The 14,639-nt window shown below is 35.3% G+C and overlaps 1 protein-coding gene across 2 annotated transcripts in view; it reads right to left on the bottom strand.

Annotated features, from left to right (window-relative positions):
• The window catches only part of LOC149780502 (conserved oligomeric Golgi complex subunit 7-like), a 72,764-nt gene that overhangs the window by 39,906 nt on the left and 18,219 nt on the right, over positions 1-14,639 (bottom strand). For both annotated transcript variants that reach the window (XR_016415095.1, XM_089937481.1), the window contains exons 7-10: positions 13,479-13,547; positions 8,229-8,264; positions 5,581-5,701; positions 1,407-1,489 (exon numbers count right to left, since the gene is read on the bottom strand). Coding sequence is in view for 1 of the 2 variants with exons in the window: in XM_089937481.1 (XP_089793607.1) it covers positions 1,407-1,489; positions 5,581-5,701; positions 8,229-8,264; positions 13,479-13,547 (309 nt within the window). In the remaining variant the exon portion in view is untranslated. The remainder of the gene's footprint in view (positions 1-1,406; positions 1,490-5,580; positions 5,702-8,228; positions 8,265-13,478; positions 13,548-14,639) is intronic.

Below are 14,639 nucleotides of genomic sequence, written 5' to 3'. Positions count from 1 at the left end.
AAAAAGTTGACCCAGAAAGTGATAACAGAGCCTAACAAAGCAATTAAGCATACAGTAAAATATAATGACAATACCACCTGTAAGGAGAAGTATAAACCCGTGGACCTGCACATGTGATATCCGAGCTATACCAAACGATGGTTACATGGAAAAAAGTGATAGCAGACAATCTCAATTACATTGCTACCAGAAGGGAAGGTCAAGGATGGCACATACAGGTAGAATCATTGTAGCATGGCATTCCAGGGCTAAGGATGTCGGGGTAAACGAAACTCAAATGTATATACCAGAAATGATGGAATTATACATATATAAGGAGGTTCTTAAGTGCATAAGGACCTGCGCAAACATACATATTGTAGCCCAAACCTATATTGTGAAGTCGCAGAGGTTACCCATGCAAGTGAGAAAGTGCTCTTTAAATATGATGGAATGCTTAAACAGATAAACACCACTCAAGTGTCAATTATAGAAACATGCATGAGCAGGACGTGACTGAGTAAACCATGAATATAAATCTTACCTGTACTTGTTCAACCCAAGCAGAAGGAATACAGAGATGCACACATCTGTCCACATTACATACAAAATCTTCACATAAAGGGAAATGAGGCACCATTATAGATACATGTACTTGCAAAGTATGTGTGACAATATCCATATTGAGGCACAAAAAAAAGCACACAGACAGCCTGAACAAGTCAAGTCAATGAAGTTGGCACCTGGACTCTACAAATGCCTGAAAACAGAAACTCACCAATATGCACCCATTCATAATGGCATTACATATATATTAGGAGTTTTTTTATTACCGCAAGAGACTTGCATGTACATAAAATAATTATAGCCTGAATTTAATGTAAAGTTGCTTAGGCTCCCTGTGCAAGTACCTAAATGTGTGAAGACAACAAAGTGTTAGCAAACTGTAAAGGCAGAACACTGTCAGGATAGAAAGAGAAAAAGCTGGAAATACAGATGGAGTATGCTTTTCTTAGAAGTTAAAAACTTCTCCAACTTGTTAATGGTACATCTTCCATATAGTTTCTGGCTTTTGCAAGGTCTCTCATCATGACAGCATGCTACCTGGCACAATAGGAAGTAGGAACTCATGTATTCTTAGATTTTGCCGCCAAGTTTTATAGGTATGGGGAGATCACTCTACTCAAAGGCCACAGAGGTCAGCAGGCAACTTTTAGCTCCCTTTAGCTAAAAGTGGTATCTGGGAGGGCTGGACTTGTGAGGTTGTAGTAGTTCCCCATAAGTATTATGATTGAGTAACATTTAAAGAAGAAAAAAAAAATATGCAGGAAAAATTGAGACTTTTATGACGCTCTCGATTCAGGGCAAGTAGAAATTTAAAAAGATTTCCAGTCCTAAAAGGTGTATCAAGAGTACTGAATTCAAACCTTGTTACATTTGTGGTAGTACTTGTAAAGCTGAGGAAGACGGTCTATGCTCTCAAACATCCTTCTGTACATCTGGGCTGTCTCTGAAAGAGAACACAATAATTCTTTTTTTTAAAAACAAAGGTTCTGCAGTTTAAGTGGTCTATCGTGCAGTGTCTATCATGCAGATCGTTCAGTGGATATCAGAAATGTATAATCTGTCGAATACTATAAAACGAAAATTTACAGGCAGGAAAATTTTAGGTTTTAAGATGCACAGCTTTCATCTTATGAAACTTCCTTCAGTGTTTCTTGTAAATTATTTAATTATTGCTAACACTTACAGCTTTTAGTATAGGTCATGTGCACTTCAATAGATAGCCACATGTGAAACAGAACTTGTCCACATAAACATATCAAGGCAGGGTCACTTTAATGGTAACAATGTTTGTTTCACATCAACTTTCTTATAAAGTCAGTGTAGCAGACAGATGACTTGCAATGGCATTTATACTCATGAAGCTTAATTAAATACTCTTCATTTTGGAACCTCTGAAAGTTCTAAATTTAGTAATTTACTGCCACCAGACTTTTAAAATTAAAGGAAGCTTTTTAAGGCTTTAACCATAATATAATAAATCGTAATATTTTCCAAAACAATGTTGTTATCTATATGAACCAGAAATATGTTTATGAATCAGAGGTCTCAGAAATGCCACACATATTTGGGCACAAATTTTTTAACTGGAATGCAGAAAATCGTTCTGCAGAAGTCCTCCATATGCACACACGGCAAATTCAGGAGCCTGCCAGTCCTGTTTCAACCACCTGCTGAGTGGGAGTATATGTTGATCTAGTGATCATTTTAGTTGTGCTGATTTTTTTAATAATTCAGTGGCTGAAAGGCCTCCAGATGTACATGTTGTCATTGTAAGAGTATATTAGAAGAGCATGACCCAAGCTTGGCAGCAAGTTCATAGACTAGCTGCTGGTGTGAAAATGAGCTGATATTAACAGTGACTGAATTCAGAGGCAGAAAGACCCAGTGATGTAGCTGTGTATAAGAGTACATCAAATGAACAACTTTAGCTTTCATTACTGTGTTTGTTTCCAAGTGAAGCCGAATAAGCAGTGCATGTGGCCTCGAAATCAAGACATGATTAGAGTTAGACAAAATGCTGTTTGCAAATTTGGATAAGTATTTTGGGGTTAATCAGCAAATTGACGAAGACTGTAATGAGACTAAGCAGAGTGCTAAAGTTGCTAGAACTGATAGTTCACATGGAACTCTATGTATGATACCTAGCTTAGTGCTTGGATTAAGACCTTTCCTTGGCCTAACATAATTCACTCTCACTATAATGGACAAACAGCTTTACATTATCCCTCGATAACTTGCGCCATGATAACTCACAAAACCCCCTTATAACGCAGAGTCAGGCATGGATCCCAGTTTTTAAACCAAAAAATACCCCAAAAATTGACCACTAGTTGTTGAACTTGAAGGAAACCTTGATATATCACTTGTTTTATCGTCGAAAACAGTAGATGGGACCTGGAAATTTTAATCAATATTGTGAAATATCAAATTTAAAAATAGGTCATACAATTTTTTACATTTTCTTTCCAAACAACATTTCTAGTACATTGCAATAAACAATATGAAAGGAAATTTTAATCAATGAAAATATCACTTATGCCGAGTGGAGGTAGTACTTTAATAGATAAATACAAATTAAATAATTTTTTATCAACTGAAATTTGTGGTCTAGTTCTATCTTTGAGTTCCTTTTAAGTGTAATCATCATAAATGCAATGTCTCCTCTTGTAATTAAATGTAAAATGCATCAATCTACCGTAACAGCTATGTCTGCGAACGTTTCTCTGAGAACCTAATTAAGTGCCAACCATGTTTTGATAACTGACTTGTGGAAATGTTTGTTGTATTGCTGCAATGAATTAAAAGCTGACCTCCTTTGTATTATCATGTTACTTATGTCCTTTGAATCAAATCAAGGAGGTCGAATAAAAGAAAAGTTAAAAGGCACGAAAATCCTACAATCTTAAAATCTAGCAGCCATGGTCGCATGTCGGGTGAACTCAATTCATTCGATCAATTGAACAGTTATAAATGTTAATGTGTATGAAATATAAACTACCTTAAATTAACCGACTCTTTCATAACTGTGATCAAAGATAGCAAGGCAGCCAAGCAAAATGAATACCTTTTTGTAAAATAAAAAGCTTGATTTCACAGATATGGACCATTGTGGGCAAGTGAGTTTCAGAGAATTCTTGAACTGGCACTTAGAGATATCCTCAAGGATGATAAGAAGTTTCATTATTACTTCACTGAAATCACAACATCAATATTGTACTAACTGAACAATACAAAAATTGAGTTTCGATGTAGATGATTGTCTCACGAAATAAATGTCACGTGTTTTTGAAAAAAAGGAATCTTGTTTGGAGGAAAATCAACAGTTAGTCTAGTTCCTTACTCTATGGACTCCCAATTTGACAGGATACTATTAAACACCACAACGGGAACCAGGCTCATCAAGAAAACAAAGAGTAGTGACATAATACACATACACATTATGGTTGTTGAAACCAGTTGGAATAATCTTTCACATGCTGGACATTTTGAAAATAAATGTTATCTAAATAGAATAATGAACAACTTCATTAGAAAAAGCACATTATAGAAAATTATTATCGACGTGATTGTAAAATGAGGATTCAGTTATTAAACAGCCCAGTTCCCTAATGCCACCCACCCCACCCCACGGTTTTCTCGATGCCAAAGTGAAATTGTTTCAATTTTTGGAGGTCCCTGGGTAACTTGCATCCTCATTTATAGTGCAGTCTATGTTTGTGGACCCTGTTGTGTGCGAGTTATTGAGCAGCAGGTGTATGTCAGTGGTGGAAAGAAGTCAGAAAATTAAACTCAATGGCAACCACTAGTTCTACTCATCTGGAAAGTTAGCCACTTCAGGTATGCCCAATATGCTTCTGGTAGAGGAATGCAACTTTTGCTGGTGGGACTCCCTATCTTTTCCAAATAGGAGTCCTGGACTCCTAGTTTTAAAATCCTAGCGAGACTTCTGTGAATCACTGTGAACTTACTTTCTTACAAGGGACAGCAACTTCTGCAGGATATAATTTTCTGTGGGATACCAATTTCTGTGGGATATCAATTTCTGTAGGAAACTAGTTTTTTTTACTATTCTGTTTGCTAAATACCATGATTTTAAAAATGAAATGAAGAAGAAAGAAAGGACTGACCTACGAAGAAAATAGGACTCCTATTACCACAGTAGTAAAGAATGTAAATAAGGAAATAATACTGAGTGGGTTTAACAATACTGTATCCTCTATCTCAATGAAACATATTAAAGCCTGACTTACACAGTTACACTGAGGGAGAATGTGTAGCAACCATCTCATGATTCAACTAAAACGTACCTACATACTAAGCACTTAACAGTCATCATCCAAGAACTCATATACAATATATACAATAACCCACATAATGAGCAAGGAATGTGCCAGCAAAGTAATAAATATACAGTTACCCACAGACTGAGTATTCAATACAGCTGCTACCTTCATACAATTAGCAACAGACTGAACATCGTAAGCAGCCGCATGTTTAGGACTCGATACAGAGTAATCACTACAATGAGCACTGAATGCAGCCACCCTTCCACAGGTTAATCATTGACAGCCATATCAAGTGTTTCAATCAAATAACAACTTAAATTCACCATCCCAGAAAACACATGACAAGGATTTCAAATACATGAAAATCAATACCACCTGAAAACTAAACATAACTGTACCACACATACTGAACACTGAATAAAATCACCTATGTACTCACATTACACGTGCCTGCTGACTGACCCTTGAATGTAGTCAGAATTTGAAAACTTGATTACAACTGCCCACCAAATGAGCATAAAATGCAGCTACTACCTGACAACACAATACACAATTAACAACAGTTGGCATACTGAACATGACTAACTTTTCATATATGAATCAAAACAATAAAACTTAACTACAGCCACAACCTTAACATTAGGAACATATTAAGATTTGAATACAGCAGTTGTCAACTATGGGGCTAACATGAACCTGTCAACAGATTGAATCTTGAATTTCGCCAAAAGATTCAACATTCACTTACCGACAGATTGGGCATTAAATGCAGCCACCACCTGAGGACTTAACATGGCTTCTAGACGGTTCTTCAGTTTTTCTAAATGCTGACATCTTTCCATGTAGTCTGGGGTATCAACCAACATTTGCTGCAAGATTCATAAAAAGGTGCCTTTATTATAATGCCAATTGTATTTCATCTAAAATGTATACGAAACTCAGTACGGTCATAGACAACATGTCATCCATAATCAATCATTCACCTATGAAGCAGATTTAACAAAGCATAGTTTGTAGGACAAATAACAGAGAGCTGTATTTCAATTAAGTAAGATACTTGGCATAAATCTCAGTAATTATCATTCTCCATTTCCTTGCATTTCTCTCTCCCAACAAAAAAAAAGTTCTATGCCTATCAACTGGTCATTAACAATGTATAATTTCTCACAGGTCATAAATCTTTAACCACCCTGTGTAACCATTATGAATAGTAGCCTAACTATCTAGATTTCTCCTTATTTTACCATTACAAATTCACATGTTACCACAAACAGTGGACATAGACTGGGAATGTAAACAAGAGTCCCTTGAATGGACTGAAGTTCTACTGGCGGAAAAGAATTTCCAGGAATCCAAGATAACCTGCTACTTTTTTTAAACCAAAGACTTATAAAAATGGTACTAGCAGCTGCCTCACTTGGCATTCAGCATTCAGAGGTTAGTGTTAGAACTGGTTGGCCTGGTGTCAGGATAATGTGACTGGGTGGAACATGATACTACATGTCTGCAGCATCATGCCCCAGTATTAGATATTACAAAACTGCCACACTGCAGACAGTGTAGCGATATGACTGAAATATTGTTAAAGCTACTTTAAAAATCCAAATGGCACATATCACGTTTACATAGTCAGTATAGCTAAAAACCTAAGTCAAGACCTTTTGACCTTAAAATTAATATAAAAGTGCTGGCTATGAACTTATTCAATTGGATGCAACCAAATACTAAGTTGGATCAAACTTTAGTGGAATGTATCTGTATAACTCACAGTATTCATAATCTCTAATAAGCATCAAAATGCAAGCTACAGCCTTGGACTTCACACAACCCCCGCACATACTGGAGGTCGGATGAGCAACATTTTCATTCAGTACCAGCAAAATAGTGTTTAAATTAAAGCGCCAATGATAGTTTCACCATAAATTAATGAGAAATAGCCATAGAAGGAGTTTCAGCACAGCAGTAAAGGTTGCCATTTTGCAAGCTGAAACAGCATAATTTTAATACAGGGACAACTATATATTGTAGTTAGAATAGTTAGAAGAACAAACAAAATGGACTCTGATTTGCTAGTGCATTATGTAAAGGCAGAGAGAGTCTATATTGTTTGTATTTGGACTTGACATATAACTTAGCAAGTAATTAAATTTGATATTTAATACAGTCGCATTTGTTGTAAAATGTTGTGTGTGTGTGTGTGTGTGATTAGGATTTTTAATGTAGCTTTAACAATTTTTCAGTCATATCGCTACAGTGTGGCAGTTTATAGTGATGTCTAGCACTGGGGCATCATGCCGCAGACATGTTGCATATGTCCCATCCAATGACATTATCCTGACACCAGGCTGACCAGTCCTAACACTAACCTCTTAATGCTGAGTGCCTAGCATGGCAGCTGTTAGTACCATTTTTATAAGTCTTTGGTATGACTCTGCTGGGGATCAAACCCACAACCTCCTGATTCAAGGGGGATGCTCTAACCACTAGGCCACAGAGTGGTGTGTAAAAAGTTAAGTCCTGTAATAAGACTGAACCTTTGAACCTTCGAAAGAAAGGGTGTGGTGGCAAAATCAATTAAGGTGTAGTGTAGGTAATGGGGAATAGTGGTACTGAAAGGAAGCTGTAAGGATCCCATGTTAGCTAATTAGCCAAGAGAGAACACTCAAGTTTACCAACTAAATTTGCTTGTAATTCGATTCAAACAGCAAATAACTTAGATCCTGATCTGTTGTAGCATAATGAGCCTGAGATCAGGATCTCTGTTGTTTGTTCTCCTGATTACTCATATCAAACTGCACAGACCAAGATCTGCTGAAACTTTATGTGACAGTAGATCTTGGTCTGTGCAGTTTTGTAGTTGGACTTATATTATAAATCAGTATATACAGTATTCAAAATACGGTCTCTTTCTGTAATAGAAAATAGCTGGATACCAACAGCTTTAAATGTAAGGACATTAATTACAAAAACTATTTCTTGAAAAAGAATGATTTTATTCTACATTCTTGGGTCGGGATAGTGCTACCTTAAAGCTCTCTATTTTTGTACTGCCAAAGTCTTGTGTTTACTTCCAGGTATTTGGTACACACAAAGGCAATTTAGACACTGATATAAAATGAGTGATTTCTTTGGGGTTTTCTGATCAAACTCCATGGTCTCATTACACAATAACTTGTGAATTTAAATTTTATTATGTAACTTGATTAAACTTACAAAAATTAAATTACACACAGGGTCCATGCTGTTTTTCTACTTAGGATTTTAACAAACAGCATCAACCCTGATCTGTTGCCACATTTTGTTGTGACAGATCTAGGTCTACCCTGTTGGCATGTAATTTATACAAGGTAGTATGTTACACAAACACCAACAACCATATTATGCAATTTACTTTACCAGACTCTGCTGCATCCCTGCCAGCTTGGTGGTAATCTGAAATAGAATCAATGGGCTTTCAAATGGCAGTACAGTATTTATGTGTACAATGTACAGAAAATGGAAGTATAGTTTTTACTTGTAGACAATGTACAGAAAATGGAAGTACAATATTCATGTGTACAATATACAGAAAATGTATAGTATTTACTTGAATACAATGTACAGAAATGGAAGTACAGTTTTTACTTATGTACAATTTGTACATAGAATGGAAGTACAGTATTTACTTGTATATAATGTACACACAATTGTGAATAGTATGATGTAATGGGGCAGCAGCAGAGAGGTCAACATCGACCAGCATCAAACAGAAATGAGAGCATTACAAAATCTGGAATCGAAACATTAGAATAGGAACACTTAAAATTTCAGTACGATTTCTATTAAACATTTAACCATACTGGTTTAAAGTGATTTTTGCTACAACATTCTTAATACCATGGATGAGGTCCACACAGAACAGACGGTCATGCTATTTTTAAGCATTGATTATCCCAATGTGAATTTCTGAAGCATATTTTTCTGTGCTATAACACTTACCATATAAACCTGCATATTAGTCCAACTGCAAACAACATTGGCCCTGATCTGCCGTTGCATAATGAGCTGGTAGATCAGGGTCTGTGCTGTTTGTTCTGCTGAAAATACTTAAAGAATTACACAAACCCTGATATGCCAGCACATTATTCAATAGCACATCTGGATCTGTGCAGTTTGCAGTTGGACTTGACTTATGAGTGAGTATATATGGCTTTGGACACCTTTCATTTCATGATCTTTAACTTTCTCAAGTGAAATAGGGCACGAAGCTGACATGACTTTTTATTGTTCAATATGCAGCTGCTTTTGTGACACAAGAAAGAAGAATACAAGTGACTTGATTTTGATGAGGATTACCAGTGATCATTCTTTTCAGGGATTTACTAGTATACTACAAGATAACAATGTTATTATTATTTGATCCTTTAATCATATCTGGTCACATTTGTAATTTATAATCATACTTAATTTATTTCTGTTCTGTATTTCATATTCATTAGATATCATTTTTGATGATGGAATCTGTTTTGATGTGTGCTCAGCAAAACAATCTCTAAGTATCTGCATGCCCATGTGTCTATTTGTGCATCTGTGGGTATGTCCATCTGTCTATACATATATCTATCTCTCCATCTGTCTGCATGTCCATCTGTCTGTGTGTCTATCTCTCCATCTGTCTGTATGTATATCTGTCTATCTCTCCATCTGTCTGCATGTCCATCTGTCTGTGTGTCTATCTCTCCATCTGTCTATATGTATATTTGTCTATCTCTCCATCTGTCTGCATGTCCATCTGTCTTTGTGTCTATCTCTCCATCTGTCTATATGTATATCTGTCTATCTCTCCATCCATCTGCATGTCCATCTGTCTGTGTCTATCTCTCCATCTGTCTGCATGCCCATCTGTCTGTATGTCCATCTGACTATCTCTCCATCTGTCTGCATGTCTATCTATCTCTCCATTTGTACACATGTCCATCTCTGCCCATCTGTCTGCATGTTATCTCTCTAACCAACTGTGTCCATCTCTGCCCATACATGTGTCCATCTCTCTGCTCATCTGTCTGTATGTCCATCTCTCTACCCATCTGCCTGTGCCCATCTGTCTGTATGTTCATCTCTCTACCCATCTGTCTGTCTGTACACCTGTCCACCCATCTGTCTGTTCATCTATCTACCCGTCTGTCTGTATGCCTTTCAAAATGCATGTCCATTTGTTGCCCATTTGTTTGTATCTTCATCTCTCTACCAATCTGTCTGCATGTCCATCTCTGCCCATCTGTCTGCATGTCCATCTCTGTCCATCTGTCTGCATGTCCATCTGTCTCTTTGACCATCTGCATATTGGGTAATTGTTGAAGTTTTTTTAATTTCTAACTTAATACTGTGAATTCACAATTTTCACGTGATAAAAATTTTTCTGGGAGATAAATATTTTATGAGTTAACTGATTGCTTCAAATTTAAAGATATAATAAATAATGATCTGCATGTGGAAACAATAAGGACTCCTTCATCAATCCACAAACTTAAGTACAGATGAAAATGTAATTTTTCATAAAACCATGAAAACTAATACAGTAAAACCTGTTATGAGACTGACCCTTCTGCCAACAAAAAGCGGTCTCTCAAGACAGGTGGTCTCTCATAGCAGATTTGTACAAAAAGACCAGTATCCAATGTCAAGTTTCAAAACAATTTCAAGGAAAATAACCACAATCACTGTACATATATTCTACTCTTTATTAATAGTTCTTGCTAAAATACTGTATGCATTCATCTAAAAACAAAATTATATAGCAATAAGGATATACTTCTATCATTAAACATGAAATCACATTTACATTTGAAGATCACATATCTTATCCTATGGCATCTTTTCTGAATTATTTGTTTTCTTTTATAACAACCTAAATTTGTTTTACCAACGTTTAAACTGCTTTTTTTGCGAGTGGTCTGCTCTTTTTCACTTATTTTAGTTACAATAATTATTTTCTCCAGTCTTAAAATTTGTCTCTTTTTAGTTGGAGGTTCGTCCATTGTTATTAAGGTTCTAGGTGTTAAAATTATTAATGCTCAATTGTAATATCGAAAGTAAAGACGGTTTAGACTAGGCTGTGGGAAAATATGAAAAATCTATACATGTGTATTGCATATCTAACAATTAATGAAATAAAAAGAAACAATTATCTCATCCAGAAACAGAACCATTAACTCAGAAACAAAAGTCAACGGCTCCATTCAAAGATGACATACAGGGATTAACTCTATAAGCAAAGTGTGTAACCCGGTCACACCAAATTTAATAGATAACAGCTTTGTGATTGGGATGTAATCACTTAACATTGGGGCAAATACAACAAACATCACAAGTTTTGAACACTATCAATCGAACCCCACAAACGATTCTCTCTTGCTGGCTTAATAGACAATGACATGGATTAACTCTATAGACAAACAATATACATGACCACTACGTCAACTTTGGCACTACAACAGCAATTTGTGACATACATTAGCTTGGTTTAAGGACTGTAGCATCTATCACTGGTAGCAACAATCCTTTTTTTATAATATTCCTTTCATGTTTGTTTTTGATAAGAACAATCCTTAATAATCAAGCGGTCGTTGTAACAATTGATTACGTATAGGTCAGTGGTGTCTGTTCTCGCAATACGGTCATTGGCAGGGATGCTGGGTCCTACGATAAGGCTGGGAAGTAGGCTAAGTGTGGGAATAATTAGTCTGGTTCCCTGCTTTTTATGCCCCCTGCATTGCTCACCCATATACGAATAGCAGAGAACAATGCAGGGAGCATACAAAGCAGGGAACCAGACTGGGAAATTATCAACATGCTTTAGTCTGGTTTACAGAAACTATAAAACACTATCAGCATTGCTAAAGAAAATTCAGACATCAGTTACCAGCCTATTTTGTAAAAAAAAATAATTGAAATTTAGAATGGTGAGAGCGGTCATTTTTATGGGGATTAAATAAAGGTCAGTGGAGATGATCCTCATTTTTGCGATGTGGTCATTTATAGCAGTGTCAAAATGTATATTTTGCCAAGACATCACAGTAGCTGGTCGCATTCAGCAGGTAGTCACTCATAACAGAGTGTTTACACAATAAAATCGATCCATGCATAACAATTGTACTCAGAAATGATGTGGTTGCAATAGCAGCGGTTGCTCATAGCAGTTTTTACTACACCCACAAATATAAATTCAAGCTGGGCTTGACAAAAATGTACTCTCTTGCTCCTGATAGACCTGTCATATTCCTGTATTCTATTTCTTAAACCATATATTTCAACAAATGTAATTAATTATGAATTTAACGATGTAAAAGTAGGTTTTGTTACTACTTGTTTCCTTTGTACTTTGACCCAAAATTGGTCTGTGGAAGTACTGAATTGGCCAAGGCAAGAAGGTTTTGTGACATTTCCAGTTGCAAAAGAAATCTAAAAAATTGAGGTCAAACTCTGATTGTAAACATCCCAGATTATATATCCAGTGTATTTAAATATTCACCTAACAATGTTTAGGATTTGCAACATAGTATACTGCAACAAGAACATGTACCCATACACAAATGAGTAGAAATACGTAATCGCAAAACCAGCAAATGCAAGCATGTTTAGACAAGACAGATCACTTAGTTCCCAAGATTTCTTTAAAAAGTAAGGAGGAAGAATATGGTGCTTTCTATGTTTAATAAATAGAACAAACTAAGATAGTTTGGGATTTTACCTTTAAATGAAAAACATAACTATGTTTTAAGAAAATATATAATCATTGCCATAAATGCTTTGTTAACTTAATTTTGTATTTATGGCTGAGAAAACATGCCAATACTTCTTCAATGTTTTGAATAAATATCAATTTGCATTTGTATGAATACGTTGATTTGGAAAATTAAATCAAATTAAGTTGTGACAATTACAACTAATAAAAGGTGTTTAATTTTGAATTGTAACAGCTAAAAAAGGGGAATAAATTTAAATAAACCTGATATATATTTGTATAAAAAAAACCCACTGTATTTCCTTTAAGTTTCTTCCCATTTTTTCAAGATGAGATACTGGCTTCATTCACTTTTGTGGAAATGGCACACCATCAATCATTATGTGAAAATTTGAATTTTTAAATTCTGAATTGAATTTAGTTCAGATGTCAATGTAATCATTTTATGCACAAACAAATTTTTTAAAAATCTTGATTTAAAACAAATTCTGTAAAGCATTTAAAATGCAACAAAAGCTAACTGACTCTTGTGTAAAATATTGATGGTACAGTAATAACAATAAAAGCCAACAATGACTTAGCTCACACAGTAACAACCTTTTTGTACAATCTTGTTGGTACAGTCATAACACAAAAAACATATAATGACTTAACTCAAACATGAAAATAATTGAGAACTTGTAAAAGAAACTGAAAATTTATGACTATAAATTTAAAAAAATTAAAATTTATCACCAGTAATGGATGCATGGTAAGAAAATAACACATGATAATTCACAATTACTTACTCACTTAATGTGGGACAACAACGAAATGTCAATACTCCACATATATTCCATTTTTGAAAATCTAATTAAACTAAAATTATGTAATACACAGCAGTGTTTGAGTAATGTTGTACCTTAACTATCAGTTTTACTCACAGCTTGAATATCTTGTGACTGGAAAACTTCCTCAACATCAGCGCTAAGTGTGGTCCAATTATCTGCCTCCTGTACAGGTAAAAGGCAGTCATGATTAGTGATAAAGCAATTGACAAAGAAATAGTCCACAGTAAGAGCTAAAGTTTAATTACTGAGAAAAATTAATATTATGATTAGATTAACATGTTGTGAATCTGTCTGCATGGGTTCGAGTCTCGAATTCGGGCAATGTGAGTATGTGAGAAAGCTTGCCAGTAGTTTCTCATGGGTCAGTGGTTCTTTCCGGGGTTTTCCCAGGTTCTTCCTCCACCATTATTACTGGCTGCCATGTATAGCCTATTGTGTGATGAAAAATGGCATTAAACCATACAACAACGTGTTGTGAAAGTGAAAATTCTTCAAAATGGAGCAGACAATTAGAATTGGGCACAACATTGGCATTAGTTTTCCAGAGAGCAAACTTTCTTATGATCCAAGGTTTCAAATCTTTCAAAGCACCAAACAGGAACACAAGCTTAAAATAACAACCAAGTCATGTCTTCGTTAAATAAAGAGGAGTAAATTTTGACACTGTCTGGATTTCCTGACCATGGTTCCTCCACTTACCACATATGCTTGCTTATAAGTCAATTCGAAAGTAAGTTGACACCCCCACATTTTAGGGCTACAAAAAGCCAATTTCTCTTTGAACTTCCTGTAAGTCGAAGTGCATTTTGTAATGTAGATCTGTCTGAAGGGGTGACTTGTCATCAGGGTTGCACTTTGGAAAATAAACAAGCTCAACTAGATAGATAGATATGAAGGAAAAAAATGACAGATCCAATGTAAAATACATTTACATTACTGAGTGGAACATGTCACAATTAAATTGACAACCTACAATTTGTCCCAATTAAATCCATTAAAATCCATAATGCTTGATATTTTATATCCATTTAATGAAAAACCCATGAATTCAATTATAGGTCACTTGCTGGTATAAAAATAATTCAGAATAATCCAATTCACAATATTTCATAATATGTTAATTCCATGCATCTTACAAATAAACAATTAAAGTTAAGCCCACATTTTCTTTAATTCACATTATCCTATAAATGACTCTATCTAATGTCATCTGGTACAAAGTTCAGGAATTCATCAATATTGTCTGATAAAGTT

The sequence above is a fragment of the Sinohyriopsis cumingii genome, chromosome 16, assembly GCF_028554795.1.
Source record: "Sinohyriopsis cumingii isolate HCF-2022 chromosome 16, ASM2855479v2, whole genome shotgun sequence".
NCBI classification, from domain to species: domain Eukaryota; kingdom Metazoa; phylum Mollusca; class Bivalvia; order Unionida; family Unionidae; genus Sinohyriopsis; species Sinohyriopsis cumingii.
Note: the sequence above shows the minus strand (reverse complement) of the source record. Positions and strands in the feature narration are given on the sequence as shown.